The sequence below is a fragment of the Neopsephotus bourkii genome, unplaced genomic scaffold, assembly GCF_033783945.1.
Source record: "Neopsephotus bourkii isolate Nb327-2 ecotype Australia unplaced genomic scaffold, CSIRO-AGI_Nbou_v1 NB_1474, whole genome shotgun sequence".
NCBI lineage: Eukaryota > Metazoa > Chordata > Aves > Psittaciformes > Psittacidae > Neopsephotus > Neopsephotus bourkii.
Window position 1 is genome coordinate 533,653 of NW_026901950.1, and position 17,520 is coordinate 551,172.

At 45.1% G+C, this 17,520-nt stretch overlaps 1 protein-coding gene across 1 annotated transcript; it reads left to right on the plus strand.

The window, feature by feature from the left end:
• The first annotated feature begins 4,861 nt into the window (after positions 1 to 4,861).
• On the plus strand, positions 4,862 to 16,833 carry LOC133220771 (uncharacterized). The gene is made up of 3 exons (XM_061369109.1): positions 4,862 to 5,098; positions 14,100 to 14,220; positions 15,142 to 16,833. Exons 1-3 carry the CDS (start codon positions 5,032 to 5,034, stop codon positions 16,136 to 16,138), a joined length of 1,185 nt encoding a protein of 394 aa, XP_061225093.1. The 5' UTR covers positions 4,862 to 5,031; the 3' UTR covers positions 16,139 to 16,833.
• Positions 16,834 to 17,520: the final 687 nt, after the last annotated feature.

Consider the following 17,520-nt stretch of genomic DNA (forward strand, 5'->3'; position numbering starts at 1 on the left):
AGTGAGGCAGTTTCCTAAAAACACAAGCCCTGCTATGGTCGATACTTCCCAAGTAAGAGTTGTTCCATCTCCTGTGGAGGCACTGGCTGCAGACAGCCCCAGACTGATTCCCATTTCCTGCCCTTTTCTTGAATGTGGGCAACTCAAAACTGTGCAGTGCCAAACAGATTTAATGGATCCCAAAATTTAATTTTCTCCATTATAATAGTAATGGCTCAAAGAGATCTACGTTAAGCACAGGTTGAGAGCATCTACAGTATGGGAGGCCCCTGTAGCTCCAAGGAACCATTGCCTGAATGTGTCACTGGTTGCCTTGGCAAGGAGAGGGGAGGTTGTTGGGCCGACCTGGACTGCTCTGTTCCATACCAACCAGTGCCATGCCACTGGAAAAGCCATTGGGAGTTTCTCCAGATTGAAGCCTGGAAATCCGGTCCTACACATCAAGGACCAACTGACCTCATGTGTAATCTGTGCACCACCAGCCTCCCATGTCCTGGCTCACAGACTTTGCTGCATATATACTCCTTGAGAGAACTGGAGGAGCCGAGTACTAGCGAGCATGGAAGCTGTACTGCAGGGGAGGTGCTTCAGCTCCCTTGAGTCTAATGCTCTTGGGCTGCAGTAAAAGGGGGATTGTATAACAGCAATGGCTGAGCTGCCACTGGGGAGGGGTGGGGGTAGTGCAAAGATGAGCTGCAACAAGGCAGGCTTAGTTGGGAAAGGAAAATCTCATCATACACCCAGAGCTGGAGTCCTGTGTCAGCCTGTCTTCTCAGTAGCATCAAGCCCAGCTGGGTCTTCCCAAAAGCTAAATGTTCCTGCTGCCTCTTTCCAGCAAGCCTCTGGGACAGAGGGCAGCAAAGGGTGCTGTTAATACCTACTGCTGGGGGTGCTGGGCTTCCTTGGTCCACAAAAACTGACTCCTGAGGTCTTGGGAGCTCCTGAACACACCATACAGTGGAAATCTTCATCATTTCTTTGGATCAGCTCTGGCATCTCTCTTCCAGGTCATACAGCTTCCTAAGATCTCACTGACCTTTTTTTCCCAGTCACCACGTGATTTCCAGGAAGACAAACCTACCGTAACAAACATTTCCAGCATGGAAACACCCTGGAGGATGCCATGTTCTGGGGCTGTTTCCTTTTTGTCTGGCACACAGGCCTTGTTCCCTTTGCATATCTTTTCGCATATTGTCTTTTCAGGGCTAAGTTCCTTCTTGCCTTCAAGAGCAATTCCCCAGCACTAGTCATATGTTCCTTCCACCTGTGAGGTCCTTGACTCTGAGCAGACCTGAAGAGCTTGCCTGCAAACAATCCCGGCAAAGCTGCAGTGGGTGGAAAATGCTGGAACTACTACTGGGGAAGATGGGATCTGGCCCTTTGACCTGTGCTATCTGTCATTCAGAGCAATAAGCTCTCTGGCTAATGGTTGCCAGTGAACAACCAAAGGTTAGGGCTTCTGAGTGTGCCTTGTGCTGTCACCAACATTCAGGGCACCCCAGACCTTATTCTAACTTTCTCCACAGCAGACCAAGACCAAGATCAAGACCTAAGTAGCAGGACATCCATCCTGATATGAAACTGCCCTTAGAGCAGGGCAGGAACTGAAGCTAGGGAGCCCAGACTCCAGCCTTGACACTGAACTTCCTGGCTTGAGCCACGAAGTGCTTCTGTGGGTGCTGAGGATCAATCCTGGAGCTGTGTTAGGTGGCCCAGGGTCTGCAGCTCTAGCAGTAGCAAGTGGCCTGTGCATGGTCCCTCTACCCACACTTGGTAGCGTGTGCACAGGTTGTAGAATCAGCCTTAAAACCTGGAAAAGACCTTTAAGATCTTCAAGTCCAACCGTTCCCCAGCACTGCCAAGGCCACCACTGAACCATGGCACTGAGGGCCTCATCTACACGGTGTGTGAACACTTCCAGGGACGGTGACTCCACCACTGCCCTGGGCAGCCTGTTTCAATGCCTGAGCACCCTTTGGGGAAGACACTGTCCCTAATCTCCAGTCTAAATCTTCCCTAGTGCAGCTTGAGGGCATTTTTCCTTGTCCTATCCCTTGTTCCTGGGGAGCAGAGACCAGCCACCTCCTGGCTCCATCCTCCTGCCAGGTAGTTGCAGAGAGTGATAAGGTCCCCCTGAGCCTTCTCTTTTCCAGTCTAAACACCCCCAGTTCCCTCAGACGTAGATTTGCTTATGTTTTTTTCCTTTCCATGTTTCAGATCAACCTAATGTCCTTCCTCATTCATATGCAGTTAAAAGTTATAGGAGCAAAATTCCAGACCTCTTCCCAGTATCTACTGCTTTTTGTCAGTGTTGTACCGCCCCTTCAGAGAGCCTTTGGGTGCTAAGAGTAACCTTAAGAAGCCTTCTTCTCATCCTTCTGTGGAAGAATGGGGTATGGTTGTGAGAAGCTGTTCCAGCTCACAGTGGTCACTGGAAGGATATGACATTCATGATAGGCTTTCTTCCTCCTCAGTTGTGGTCTGCTTGGTTTCATTTCCTACATTTGCTTAGCACAGCCTGTGTTCCCTGGTTCCCAGTAATTAATTTTTTCTGCACTTTGTTTCCTGACAGCCGGATGCCCCTGACTTGCAGGGTTGCAGACTCCATTGCTCAGGTGCTGTGATTCATGTTCATGGACTGGGATTGCTGGTGTCATTCCCTGCCTGCCCTCATCCACATCACAATTTAATATATAATACATAATATATATGTAATATATATTATATATATACAGTCCCATACCCATGCTGGATAACTAACTACTTGCTATTCCTAAAAACTAAAGCAAAGCCAAATCAAATTGACAGCAGCAATTGCCTGGAAAATTTCTATCATAACTAAAGAAGCTAAAATCAGCTGAAGCCAAGACAAGCCCAGAGAATCACAGAATCCCAGCCTGATTTGTGTTAGGTGGGACCTTAAAGCTCATCCAGTTCCAACCCCTGCCACAGGCCAGGACACCTTCCGCTAGAGCAGGTTGCTACAAGCCCCATCCAACCTGTCCTTGTCCTGAGACTGTTCACTGTCAGATTGATACAACACCTATGCTTTATTGAGATGTACAACAGAAATATCTCCTGGGCTACAGCAGGTCCTCTGACTTTGGGGTTTTCAGTGCAGTGAGCAGATGTGCAGGGGGACAGGGAGGGTGGTGTAGGAAGTGGATTGGGAGCAGTGGTTCCACTTTTCTGTCAGCTGCAGGCCACGTTTTTTGCCTGCTCCCATTGGAGTCAGTCGATGTTCCTCTGTGTCCTGCTCTCAGGAAGGAGCTGCAAGGTTTGCCTTAGGCCCACACCGCTGCCAGCACTTGGCTTGCCATGACCCACAGAGCTGTGCTGAGGTGCTGCTGTCCTCCACCCTCGTACATATGCCACCTCCAAACCCAGCTGCCAACCTCACTGGGAGCAACTGGAAGTCTTTTAAGGGTGTCCTGCAGAGTTCCCTACCAGGACTGCCATGAGCCCTAGGTGCACAGGAAAAGCAGCTGCATTGAGCTCTTCCAGCCTTAAAACAACGCCTGTGGCAAGCCGTGCCTTTAGCAAACAGAATACTCACCCTCCCACTGTATGCACACTTGAAGCCCTTCCATCAGTTTTACCCATCACTGGCAGTAAGCCCTTTGCAGGTGGAGCAGAACCCATTTCTTCAGGGCAGACGTGAGCATGCTTGGGCCATGCTAGCACTTCCAGCAGCCAGAACACCAACAGCCCCAGGCAACGCCAGCTCCTGGGTGCAAGTTTCCTGTAAGGCTCTGCTGAGCCTGAGAAAACACCATCTGTGGAAGAGGCCTGAAAAAGGCCCAACAGATGCAGCGTGTTCTGTTCTGACTGGATCAAACAGACCATTTCAAGGTCTTAATTCTTACTTTAATTTCCTTGAAATGGGTTTTTATCTCCTATTACAATATAAGCAAAGGCTGAAGTTACAGGCTCTAAGTTTCTAAAAATATATCCTATGGAAACCTAGGGGATTTCAGTCTTTAGGAATAAAATTCTAACTGGAACTGTTGGAATTTCCCCCCCCCACAGAGAAGCCCGGTTTCCATCAGCCCTAAGAAAACTCTGGGAAAACAAATATTTCAGGGGCAGCCACACTGTCTCAGATTTGATCTTATCTTCACCTTTCAGCTGTGGGAGTTGGCAGGGGAAATTGCCATGTACTCTGCTGGGATCTGAGATGAAAGAGAAAGTAAAGGTGCAGGATATGACTGCTGTGTCTGTGTGTCTACTTCATGCTGCTTCAGGAAGCAACCTGGCCAGCCCAGTTGCTTGGAGATCTGGGTGCCTTGTACTCATGCCCTCAGCATCAGCAACACCCCAAGGGCTGAGACCATAATGTATACCCAAAGTCATTGCTGTGGTGACAAGCATGCTTCACAGACAGCGTTCTCAGTGAGCATGGAGCTGCCTGGGGAGGCCACTGGGTCCCTGCTCACCCCTGGCTTTGGTGATGCTCCCAAGAGGCAGCCGAACTTGGGCTCACCAGTCCAGCTGATGAACTTGTAATCCCGATTAACACATTCTGCCTCTTTTAGCCTAACGACTTATGCTGCTGTTATAAAATGACCACCAAAAAGGAAAGGAATAGCTGCTTTCACATTTGAGGCAAAGAATGAGCTTAGTGCACCAGACAGCTGGGGGTTGGAGGTGGGGAGAGCTTTATAAGCCTGAGGACAGTGGTGCCTCTCCCAGTGGGAGAGGAGGATGGAGGAGGTGACTCCTGGAAGTCCATCCCTGCCTGAATGAGTCACCAAGGAGCTGCAGCTGATCTACAAGCGCTAAGGAAAGCTAATGCAAATGCAGGCGGGGAATTCCAGGAGCTGTCTGTATCTGGAGCAGGCGACATTCCCTGCATCTGGGATGTGTCTGTGGGAGCTAAATAACAGTTGAAACTCCCACCTCAGGCCTTCATAATCCTGGAATGAACTGCAGCAACTGTGCTGCTCCGAAGGACACAATAAGCAGTCGGGAGCAGGAAATACTGCTAGTAATCCTTCCCTGCATGCCCTTCCTGCTGCAGACCACGGGAACATGAAGGTTGTTTCTCTCCAGGTCCTGTTTGTGCTGAGGGTCCTGTGCCTGGTGGCCCGGGCTGGAGGTGAGTGGCGGCTCTGCGTCCCTGCGGGCTCCCCAGTGGAGCAGCCACATTCACTAAAGGGGAGGTGAAGTGCTCGGGGGGAGGAGAAGCAGCGCTGGATCGGGCAATGGGCATCAGGAGACCTTCATGGGCTGTGGGAGATCTCATGACAGGATCAGGCTGGGTTTGAAAAGGGGCAGAGGGAGCCTACAGCAGTTACCCTGGCAGCAGTGACCTCCAAGCAGCCTGAGATGGCTTCTAGCACCTCTGAGGGTAGGTGGGAAGAGTGTCAGAGGGACTTTCTGATCATCCTCATTAGAAAAGAAGTATAATGCACTTCTTTTCCCCTTTTTCCATGTCCCCAAGGGATAGACCACAGCCTGTCCAGGGCTGGATGTCTGTCTGCACAGGATGCTGTGCTCCCATCACTGCAAGGCACAGGGCACTCTGCTCTGGGGTGGGCTGGAGGATGGGGAAGAGGTGGGCACACCACTCCCTAGGCTGGTCTTGGTTTAAGATCTGTGGCACAGATCAGTAATTTCTGCCCCAGGTAGCAATTAAGCAGGGTGCATTGCTGCCAGGCTGTCAGAAAGCTTCTCAGCAGCACAGGCAAAGTTGGACTTTGCCCAGGACATATTGAAGACTGGGGTTGATTGAAGAACAGGGTGGATTGAAGAATGGGGTTGATTGAAAAATAAGGTTGTAAATAAGTAACCTCAAGAATGTTAGGCTTTGTTAGCAACTATAGAGAAAACAAAATTACTAAGATGAGCTTTGCCAGAACCACCTGGTGGTTACTGATATAACAATGATCCTAAAACAAAGTGATGAAGAAATAACCACCGGGGGTCTAAAAGCCCACTACCACATTCTTGTATGCATACAGGAGGCATTGTCTAAGAAGTATGATGTAATGTATGTAATCTAATGAATACGTACGTTTAAGGACAATATAAACACAGCCTGGTTGATGCCTGGTAGAGACACACTTGGAGGAGCTATCGCCCGTGTCTCCCGGTGCCACAATAAAGAATACCTGCTTGTCAACTTAAACTTTGTTGGCGAGTTCCTGGAGTTTTCTCTGTATCATTTGGCACCCCAGATAGGACCCTCCCTGCTCGGCTGCAGGACAGGGCTCCCTAGGGACCTCGGGAGTTTTTCCCAGGGGGACCCCTCGACTCATTCACATCACTGCGGGAGCAGACAAGGACCAGCTCATAAAAGTTATTCTTTTCTTTTATATAGTCTGCAAGATGCACGGGGCATCTGTTTGGTAAACTGCTTTGGTAAGCGTACGCAAGGTTTGGAAGCCTTCTGTAAATCAAGATAGGAAACCTCATGGGTAAAGGCATACACCTGGCTGCTAGCGTTCGCTTGGTATACAGTCACAAGAAGCAGGGGGCATCTTGTGGTTTGGGTCCTGCAAGACGCAGTGGGTGTCTTGTAGAAAAGGTTTTGGATTTTTACTGGTGTTTGACTTATGCTGTGGCTTGTTATAGTTATGATTTTGGTCTTGTGATTTTGGTATTGGTGACAGACTGTTATAACTGTGTTATTAATTGTTGCTCCTTTGATACAGTTTTTGTCTCTGTCTCAAGTGTTGTAACTGTGTGGAGTGTGTGTGTGTGTGTGTGTGTGTGTGTGTGTGTGTGTGTGTGTGAATGCAAGGTTAATAATGACAAATCGGCATTGTGGAGAGATCTTGCAAGAGTCCTTTAGGGTGCATTTTGGCACACTGGAAAGAACTGGGAGGGTTTCCTGGGGGCTCAGTAAATAAGAAAACGTTGGTGAAATATCATAACCAACGCTGGCCGTTGTATACTCTGGGAGATCAGGAGAAATGGCCTAAAAATGGAACTCTGAATTATAATGCATTGTTACAATTAATGTTGTTTTTGAGGTGGCAAAGAAAAATGGGATGAAGTAATGTATGCAGATATGTTTTTAACTTTAAGAAACCACCTGGAGCGGCAGGCAGAATGTGAAATTAATATAGCTCTGCCAGATCCCTAATTTTGGCTTTGGAAAAGGGCAGGGAAAAACAGAAAGCTAAGCTGGAGAGATGTTGTTCGGCCTGGGATATTGGGGGAATGATGTTTAAAGTTAAAAAAAACCAAAACCAAAACCAAAAACAAAACAAATCCACAACAAAACCAAACAGAGTAGTCAGGAAGATAGGTTGGGGGATTATGTAGCACAGGTACCTCTGAGAGGAGCACTCTCGGCGTATGCCCTATATGTTATTGATAAGGAGGAAGAGGTTGCTGTCGCTGGCAACAGAGCAGAAGGACTTGAGAATGTTAAAGAAGTGTGGAGAGTGTATCAGAATTGGAAACATGTAGAGAAGAAAGGGCTGAATCGTGCTATAGGCACGGCTACAGTGGCTGCTTTGGGACAAGTAGAAACTGGTGGAGGGATTAATGTGAGAGGACAAGGCAGAGGTAGAGGAGGAATGACAGGCAGAGGAGAGAAACTGAATTCTCTTGTGGGATGGGATCAGTGTGCATAGTGTAAGGAGTTTGGATGTTGGAAATGAGACTGCCCTGGGGGGAGTGCCATGGGGTGGCTCCGGTGACCGAATTGGAACTACACTGACAGGGACCTGGGGAATCTACCCTAGCAGATCCACTGATTAAATTAAAATGAGGAATTAGAGGAAATAAAGTGGAATTTTTAAGTGGATACAGGAGCAACTTATTTGACATTAAATCAGAGGAAAAGAATTTGTTACAGATGTGGGAGCTACTGGCCACCAAGGAAAAAAAAAAGGAAACAAAAACAAAGAAAAGCATTCTTCCTGAAACCTTTAGAGTACAAATTGGGAAAACAAATAGGAATGCATAAATTTTTATACATGCCAAATCCCCCAAAAATCTTTATTAGGGTGAGAAGCAACATTTACAGAAGGCAAAATGGTATTAAAAGTAAAAAATGATCAATTAATTGCAGTTTTGAGTTTATCTTTAATTCAACAGAAAAGCAAACAGGAAGACCTCCCTGAAATAGAATAAATCCTTAATCCAGGTATATCTGGGAGTATGGGCATCTGAAATTCCAGGTAAGGCAAAAAAAATGCTTTGCCTGTTAAAAGTAGAAATAAAAGGGGGGGCTGCCCAATTAAAATAGAACAATTTCCCTTAAAATTGAAGGATCAAAAGGGAAACAAAGAAATAATAAAAAAAAATATGGATTATTAATTGAATGTGAATTAGAATATAATACTCCTATCTTGCCATTAAAGAAATCCGATGGGAAAAGTTACAGATTATTTCAAGATCTCAGAGCAATCAACAAAATTGTGGAGGACATTCATTCAGCAGTAGCTAATCTGTATACCTTATTGACTAAATTGAATACTAATCAGGAGTGGTTTACCGTTCTGGAATTGAAGGATGCATTTTTCTGTCTAGCCCTGGCCAAAGAAAGTAAAAATTTATTTGCTTTTGAATAGGAAAACCCTGAAACAGGAAGAAGGACACAGCTCACTCGGAGGGTGTTACCTCAGGGATTTAAAAACAATCCGACCATTTTTGGAAATCAGCTGGCACTAGAATTAGAGTTCTGGGAAGCACCCACGCAGACAGGAACTTTACTACAGTATGTGGACGACCTGTTAATTGCTACCAAAACTGAGACAGAATGTGTTCAATGGACTGTAGAATTGTTAAACTTTCTGGGGCTAAATTGATACCAGGTATCTAAACTGAAGGCTCAACTAATTCGAACTCAAGTATCTTATTTAGGATGCAAAATAACAGAAGGACAGCCAGAACCTGGAGCAGCTAAGAAGGAAGCAATCTGCCAAACACCGTGACCATCCACAGTTAAAGATATCCAGATGTTTCTGGGAATGACTGGATGGTGTCAACTCTGGATCCATGATTATGGTGTTCTGGTAAGACCCTTGTATGAGCTGCTAAAAGAAAATCCAGTCTTTCTAAAATGGACAGATCGAGCTGAAGAAGTGTTTCAAAGTTTAAAGACAGAACTCATGCGAGCTCCAGCTCTGGGGCTCCTGGACATAACTAAACACTTTTGGCTATATTTCTATGAGAAACAGCGAATAGCCTTGGGGGTTTTGGCTCAAAAATTGGGATCTTGCAATAGCAGTGGCCTATTTTTCAAAACAACTGGATGGACCAAGTAAAGACTGCCCTGGATGCTTGACAGCAGTGGCAGCAGTTATCTTAAAACATCCAAGAGGCCTGAAAATTTACACTGGGACAAAAGATCACCGTGTTAGTATCACATGCAGTACAAAAATGTACACATTGGCTATTGCCATCATGTTTCTTGAAGTGTGATCAATAATGCTGTGAATCCAGCATCTTTCCTTCAGGAAATCCCTACCAAACCGTTGACTCATGATTGCTTGGCCACTATAGAGACAGTATATTTGAGCTGACCAGATCTGAAGGAGGAACCTTTGGAGGGTGCAGATTCCTGGTTCACCGATGACAGCAGCTTTGTTAAAGATGGTAAACTATGCCATAACTACAACTTCAAAGGTAATAGATGCTAAACCTTTACCCTCTAACACCTCAGCACAAAAGGCAGAAGTAATAGCCTTGACTAGAACCTTGGAGTTGGCAAAGGACAAGCAGATAAACATATGGACTGATTCCAAATATGCCTTTGGTGTAGCTCATGCACATGGAGCAATTTGGAAAGAACAAGGACTTTTTAAATACCCATGGAAGACAAATTAAACATGCAGCAGAAATTCTATGATTGTTAGAAGCTGTACAATTACCCAATGAAGTTGCTATCGTACACTGTAAAGGACAGCAAAGACGTAACTCTGGATCAAGAGACTGGAAATAATTTGGTTGGTCGTGAGGCTAAATGGGCAGCAGAAAGAGTTGAGGTGATCTCCTTAATCCCTGACTGTAAACTGGTAATTGAGCAAAATAAACCTAGGTACTCTGAAGAAGATATGAAACTAACTGAAGACTTGGAAGGACAGGAAAATTAAAAAGGTTGGATAAAAGTACCTGATGGGCAAGTAGTGATCCCCTATAATTGATATTGAAGTTGATATAAGAAGAACATAACAAAATACACTAGGGAAGTAATGCCTTGTATAAACATTTAAACAAACAGATCATAACTGTACCATAGTGCAGTAAGTGACAAAACAATGTCAACTATGTCTGAAAAAATAACCCTAAGACTGAAAACAGGAATCAGGTAGGGACAACTGGAAAAGTGAATTATCTGGGACAACAGTGCCAAATAGATTTTTCTGAATTACCTAGAAAATGAGGTTATTGATATTTGTTGGTATTAACCGATACTTTTTCAGGGTGGCCAGAAGCATTCCCTTGTGGAATAAATAATGCAAGACAGGTAATTAAAACATTATTAAACGATATAATACCTCGTTTTGGAGTACCAGAGGCAATTTCTTCCGACCAAGGCTCGCACCTTAGAGCAAAATCGTTACAAGAAATTTTCAAAAAATTAGAAATTGATTGGCAACTACATGTTCCATACAGGCCTCAGGCCAGTGGGCAAGTAGAAAAGATGGTTCATTTGATCAAACAACAGCCTGGTAAAATATGTCAGGAAAATAATTAATATTGGTACCAAGGTTTATCACTGGCTCTATTAAGAATTTGAGCTAAACCTCAGTCGAAAGAAGAGGCTAGACCATGTAAAATTTTATATGGAAGACCATATCAGTCCCAGTTTGAAGGAGAAAGTCTTCTGGAAGTGGGAGAAGGTTATCTCCTAGAGTTTCTGATCAATCTGGGAAAACAGAAGAAATAAGAGAACACTGGGGACAAGAGTGAGAGGTTTGGGTTATCCAACTCACCCTTTTAGATCCAGAGACTGAGTTCATGTTAAGAATTTTTCAGAAGATTCTCTACAGGAGAAATGGAGCGGACCATACCAGATAACATTGATCACCTTTACAGCAGTGAAGATAAAGGAACAACCAACATTATTCAAGAACCAGAAACACATCAGAACAGAGAAAAGTATGGCATGTTACCCACACATATGAGATTACATCGATCATAATCTGGACTTGTATAATAATTGGTGTAGAAGCATGGAATCAAAATCTGTATCTGAGATTGATACAAAATGTTGCTAATGTCTTAAACGAGTGATTGTTGGATCTGTACTCAGCTACCTAAATCAGGGGAGAGACTGGGTATTCCTTTAATTAGCCTCCCTATCCCCTTTAAGACAAATTCGAATAGATTGTTCCTATATAGATCAAAGTGGAAGAGTTACTACTGATCTAAAGGAAATGTGGAAACAAGTTAAAATATTTCATAAGGTGGCTCAGGACAACACCTCATGGGGACTTGAGGAAATTTGGGAAAAATTAACATCATGGGTACCCAATCTCTCCTGGTTGAGACAAATGGGTTTTTTTACTATATTTGTAATAATTGGAATGGTTGTAATTACATGCATAACGGTCCAATGCTCGTTTTGGTGTTGCAAACAAACCATGATGAACTATGATGAATGGAAGAGAAACAAAATTAAGCGTCAAATAGAAACAGGGAAATACTTCAGGAAAGTTTAAATAAAAATGAAATAACTCAGTTGCAAAAGAATTTGCAATAGAACAAGAAATATGGGGGATTGAAAATTGGGGTTGATTGAAGAATAGGGTTGTAAATAAGTAACCTCAAGAATGTTGGGCTTTGTTAGCAACTATAGAGAAAACAAAAATTACTAAGATAAGCTTTGCCAGAACCACCTGGTGATTACTGATATGACAACGATCCTAAAACAAAGTGATGAGGAAATAACCACTGGGGTCCGAAAGCCCACTACCACATTTTTGTATGCATACAGGAGGCATTGTCTAAGAAGTATGATGTAATGTATGTAATCTAATGAATACGTATGTCTAAGGACAATATAATCACAGCCTGGTTGATGCTAAGATGAGACACACTTGGAGGAGCTATTCCCCATGTTTTCTGGCGCTGCAATAAAGAATACCTGCTTGTCAACTTAAAACTTTGTTGGCGAGTTCCTGAAGTTTTCTCTGAATCAATAGGGATGATCTGTTCTCACCAAGAGAAGGGAAAGTGGCAAAAAGCCCTTAGGATCTGTGCCCTGCTGCCACCAGTCCAGAGGAAGACAGACAGCAAAGGCAGCTGGGGAAGGATCTTCTTCCTTTCCTCATACCTCTGTTCAGGCTCTCCAGGTCTGGTGTGAGTAAACTGGGCACTGGGACATCAGGCAGCTTACCCTGCCTTTGGAATCCGCTGCCTGCTTTGGCACTGCCTAGCTCTGCTGCCCTGTGGCCAAGTGTCCATCTCCTCTGAAGTGATGGAATCAGATGGGCTCAGAATAAAGAAAGGCTGGTGGTGCTTTCTGGCTGGGATCTCTTGAGAAACCATGCTGAAAAGCAAGTACCAGTGGCTCTCATGAGTGGTGCCTCTGAGCAGCAGTGGCTCTGGATGGAAAATCTCTCAGGTGTCCCTGAGGTCCCTTTGGCAAAGACTGAGAAGCAGGGTTGTGTGCCCCAGGAGGAGGGGGACAACTAGGGTTGGCTCCATGCTCCCTCTAACACTGCTTTGTCCTTGGAAGGGGCTTTCCAAGCTCCTCATCTTAGGGAAAAACACACCAGGAATTCAGCTAATTGCAGACCATTTGCATCGGTGCCCATAACTGGAAAATCAGTTAATGGTTATCAGAGGAGAAGGGCCTTTGGAAGCAGTCCCTAGCCACTCCCTGCCATGCACCTCCATCCACAGGGATGGCTCTGGCTCTCTTGTTGCTGTGCCTGTTTTGTTGAACAGTGCTTCTGAAAGTGGGGGACACCAGCAGTGTGTCCTCTGGCTATAGAGAGTTAATTGGGAAACTGGTCTCCCCTGAACAGGTATTCTTGACCCTACAGTGCCAGAAAACACATTATTGTGTGAACAGATCGCTTTGCTTTAGCATTACAGAGATTGAAATGTGCTTCTGTAAAAGGGCCATGAGGGATTTGCTTGTGATTTCTTTGCAATGGGTTACCTCAGTAAATAGATCAAAAGAGCTGAGGTTGTTCCCGTTGTGATGTTCATTCTTGGTCCTGGTGGCTGGATCATTCCCAAATGAACTGCATCAAATTCACCAAATCCATTTGGGAAACTGAGACAACATTTTGTAGAGACTGGCTGATCTAAACCAGCCTCCAGCTCCTTTCTTCTAAGATAAATTAGGGCTTTTTTTTTAATAAGTCTTGACTCCTGGGATGTCAGAAACAAATTGCCAAGATGCGTTGTGCAACCCCACCTCTCTTGGCAAATGTGTTGTTAGAGGCTGGGGTAGGAGCAGGAGCAAAGGGTCCCTTGTGCTGTGACTGGCTTTGCCCCTTGAAGGGGTCAAGTGAGGTTTATTTTTACACTTCACTAAATTAAAACCGAATTTTCTGGAGAAGAGGAGATATTTGGTGAGAAACTGCTGTAAAGCTGGGCTGCTGAAATATCTAATGGAGTAGTGGAGCAGTTCTTTCTCCGCACCCTTTCTCTGAGTTCAGGTGGCATTCAGAGATCACATATAAGCAAGCAGAGAGGCAGGATGCTCACCTGGAGGGGAACTCCCACCAGAGGAATTGCTATGCCTGCATTGCCTACACCAAGAGCCTGTTGGTGACAGTTATAGCAGGTCTTTTGGGGATGAAGAAATGTGTTTTCTGGGCACTGTGCGAGAGCAGTCCTCCTGTGACCCAAAGAGGAGGGGACCTGCAGGACTAGGTCCTTGCACAAGGGACCTCCAGGCAGTGCTTGCAGATCCTGTAAGACAAGCTGCAGTGGAGGCCCAAGAGCCCCACAGTTTTCATGGTGCTTTTTTTTTAGTTTTCTGGGCATTTTATCGCCTGTTTGGGTGACACAGAAACTCCTGGCCCTGGTGGGATTTTTCTTCATCTCATTTTAGCAGGTATTGGAAACTTTCATGGCAAGCTCTTGACTCCTGCCCAGAGAAGAGAAAAGAGAAACAGTGCCAGTTTTTATAGTAGCAGATAAAAAGCCAGTGTTTAATATGTTGAATACTTTTTCAGGGCAACCTAAAGCACCTCTGAAGTGTTCAACTGAGTGTGGTGGTTTTGCATCTGGCATAGCAGCAAATCGGATAAGGAGCTACCGCAGGACTGAGCCCCGCTGCACCAAACAAGCCATCATGTAAGCACTGCGCCATCATCCAAACCCCGATTCAGCATCACCCTGTCATCCCATGCCCTTGCTTCAGAGCAAGGCTCAGTTGGGAAACAGAGCAAATGCTGGTATTTATTTGAAGGGTGGGTGGGTTTTTTTCTCCCCCATTTAAAGATCAGCAGACTCCAAGTGAGATCATGGGTTCACACACAGAGTAAGGTGGGGATAAATACATGGGAAAAGGACTGACAGATGTCCTTTTTGGCAGAAGGGGGCTTTGGAGTCATAGAATCATAGGCTCACAGATGGGTTCTGGTTGGAAGGGAGCTTAAAGCTCATCCAGTTCCAACACTTCCAGGGAAGCACGCAGGATGAGAGCTCACATGTTTCTGTGAAAGCAGTTGTTTTCTCTGGAGACAGATTAAGACTTAGAGTTTGACTAGGGATGAGTAAAGCTTCATTCCCCTTTAGGATAATTGTTGTTTTCAGCTTATCCTGAAACTGAGGCACTATTAAGACCATTTTGTTGAAGCCCAGAAGGTTGTTTCAAAGTGAACCCACTGGGCTGTCCTTGAAAAGTCTTATCTCACTCAGTAAACCAGAGGATTTTGTCTTCACATATGCTTGCCCCTGGGCAACTAATGCTTGAGGATCTTCCTGCCCTGAGCACTGGAGGCAAACACTGCATCCAAACATCAAGACAATGCTTTCAAAGGAGGAAAACTTCTTGGGGGAATCCCTTCACTCATGAGTAATGTTCAGCTGCTCACCATTCAGTCAGATCTCAGAGGCACCTGCCCTTCCTGAAATAAAACATCCATCCAACCCCTGTGGTGTTTTCTGTGGGCTTGAGAGAGACAGTGTTGCTGTCTGCATGCCTTCCCTATCACGCTGATCATCTAAACCACTGTTTGCTTTATCCACTAAGTGATCCCTCTTTGTTTTCAGATTTATTACTCTGAAGTCTGTAGAGATTTGTGCAGATCCAGAGGCGAAGTGGGTGAAGAAGATTGTAGAGAAACTGGACCAGAAAAAGGCTGAAGCCTCCCTGCTTTCACATGGTGCCACCTCGGCAGCAGCTCCAGAAGAGCCTGGTATTTTTCAGAAACATGTTGGCCTTACAGTAACAGCTCCATCTCAGGCTACTGCCCGCTCTGAAGTCAGTCCAGAATCAAACAGAGATTCCTTAAAATCTCCTGCACCTTCAACAACTTCTTCAATAGGCATTGTCTCCAACCAGCCCACCCCATTCCACAAGGCTCTTGTGCATGGTTTTGACAATGCTGTAGGCTCCACAGAAGAACCTGTAGGACATACTGCAAATGCTATGTCTGATGTTCAAGACGTGATTTCTCCTAGCTCGAATTCAGATCCCATGGCCATTTCTAAAGGATCAGACCACCCTGTACTTCCTACAGATGAATTCCTGGATCCTGCAACTGCAAAAACCAATACACCAGATGCTGATTATAGGGGTTCAGATCCCCCCTCCATCCTGGACAGCATGGAAACTGCTTCAGTTCCTACTCTAAACTCCATAACTACCACAGACAAAGGTCCTTCCGTCTATACCAACAGGATTTTCAGTTCCTCTGTAGGTGCTTTTGGTACCACAACATTTGATTATTCATCGCCTGTAGGAAAGCAAAAGCCTTCAGATATGTTGATTTTCACTAGTCAAGCATTCTTAGGCCAAGCCAGAGTGCAGATGACTACAGAAAGGACGAATGCTCTGCCTCTTCCCACCTTCTTGTCAACATCTCAAATGCATTTCGTCATTCCAGTTTCTGTGGTGTGCAGTCTGATGGTTTGCAGTGTTGCTGCTTTATGGCTGTATCTAAAATTTGGAGTCGTAACAGAAGAAGTGTCAAGAGAAATGGTGCAGGGCTTGCTTTACGTGCAGGAGAGACATCAAAATAATATCTATCCAATGGAAGTAATCTGAATGCTTTACAGCATGGATATTTTTGGTCCAAACCGTGTGTTGCTGCAGATAAGTTAAGTTTATATTGAGCTGGTGACCAGCAGGAAAGAAAGCAGGAAATAAAAATACCAGAGAAAACTGATTTATTTTTTTTCCCCAGAGCAGAATGTAAAAAAAAAATAATCTTTGACTAATTTTGGAAATAAATTAGACCCTTTTTCCTTCTGGCACTGCTACAAAGACTGTTGCTGTTCTAGAGCTGCATAGTGGCTCTTTGCCAGGTGGTGGGCAGATGTGACTTTCCAAATCACTGTTGGGGATTTTCCTGCATTTCACCATGGCCCAGCTGAGAAGACATTGACTCACTCATGCTGCTGGGCTCAGGCTCAGCCACCTTGGGTAATTTTAACACCAAACACACATAACTTGCCCTTAACAAACCCTCTGCAGCTGCTTTCTTTGCACTTCATTGACTTCTTGGTCAGACCAAGATTGATGCCTGTGGTCAGCTGGGTGCTGGCTCTCCTTTGGCTAATCAAATAGTCCCTTTACTCTTGCTGGAGACAAGAAGGGTGGCCTAGCTTTTCAGACTGAGGTGATGAAAACTGCATCTGATTAGGGGATTGAAGGTCTGCGCTTCATGTTCAGATTTAATGTTCAGAGGAGCTGCCAACCCACAGTGTATCTCCTTGGAATCAGGCCACCTTTCTTGCTAACAGCTACGGGCATTTCCGTGAATCTGAGACGTGGTTCTTGGCAAGTCAACTGCAATAAAACCTTTCTGCCTGCTGATGGGCCATGCCCAAATCTGTGCAGCACCAGGGCAGGATAATGTGGATGAGCCTTTACAAATGAGGAAAATACAAGAAGTCACCCAATAATTTTGCTGTTATTGTGATACCATTGTAGGGGATTTGCTCTTCTCTGCAAGCACAAAAGGCAGGAAGTACACTCTCAGAGCAGCTAAATGCACTTCTGGATCTAGTCACCTAGGAATTACGCAGCAGATGTATCATCCTTCTGGTCCCATATTCTCTCTAAAAATAAGCATGTTTGCTGTCCACAAGAAAGGACAAAATGTCTTTTCCACTGTGAATTTTGCTGGAGTGTGCAAAGATCTTCACAATATGATGCTTTGTAGATAAGTTATCAAAGGTCAGATCCTCCTCTAACCACCCTCAGTGAATCAGAAGCATAAATATGCATGCAGAAAAAGAAGAAAGCAAAACCACATAATAAGGAACATAATCAAAGCAAAAAGGATGGGCCAGCTGTAAAGTAGAGCTGGAGGAAGGTGGCCTATTAGATCCATCAGATTGCACCATCAGGGCATCCTTCCAGCCCTAAAGGTGGGGAGGATAGACTGCAAAGGTATTTATTTTCTGCCATCATTCAGTCCTTTA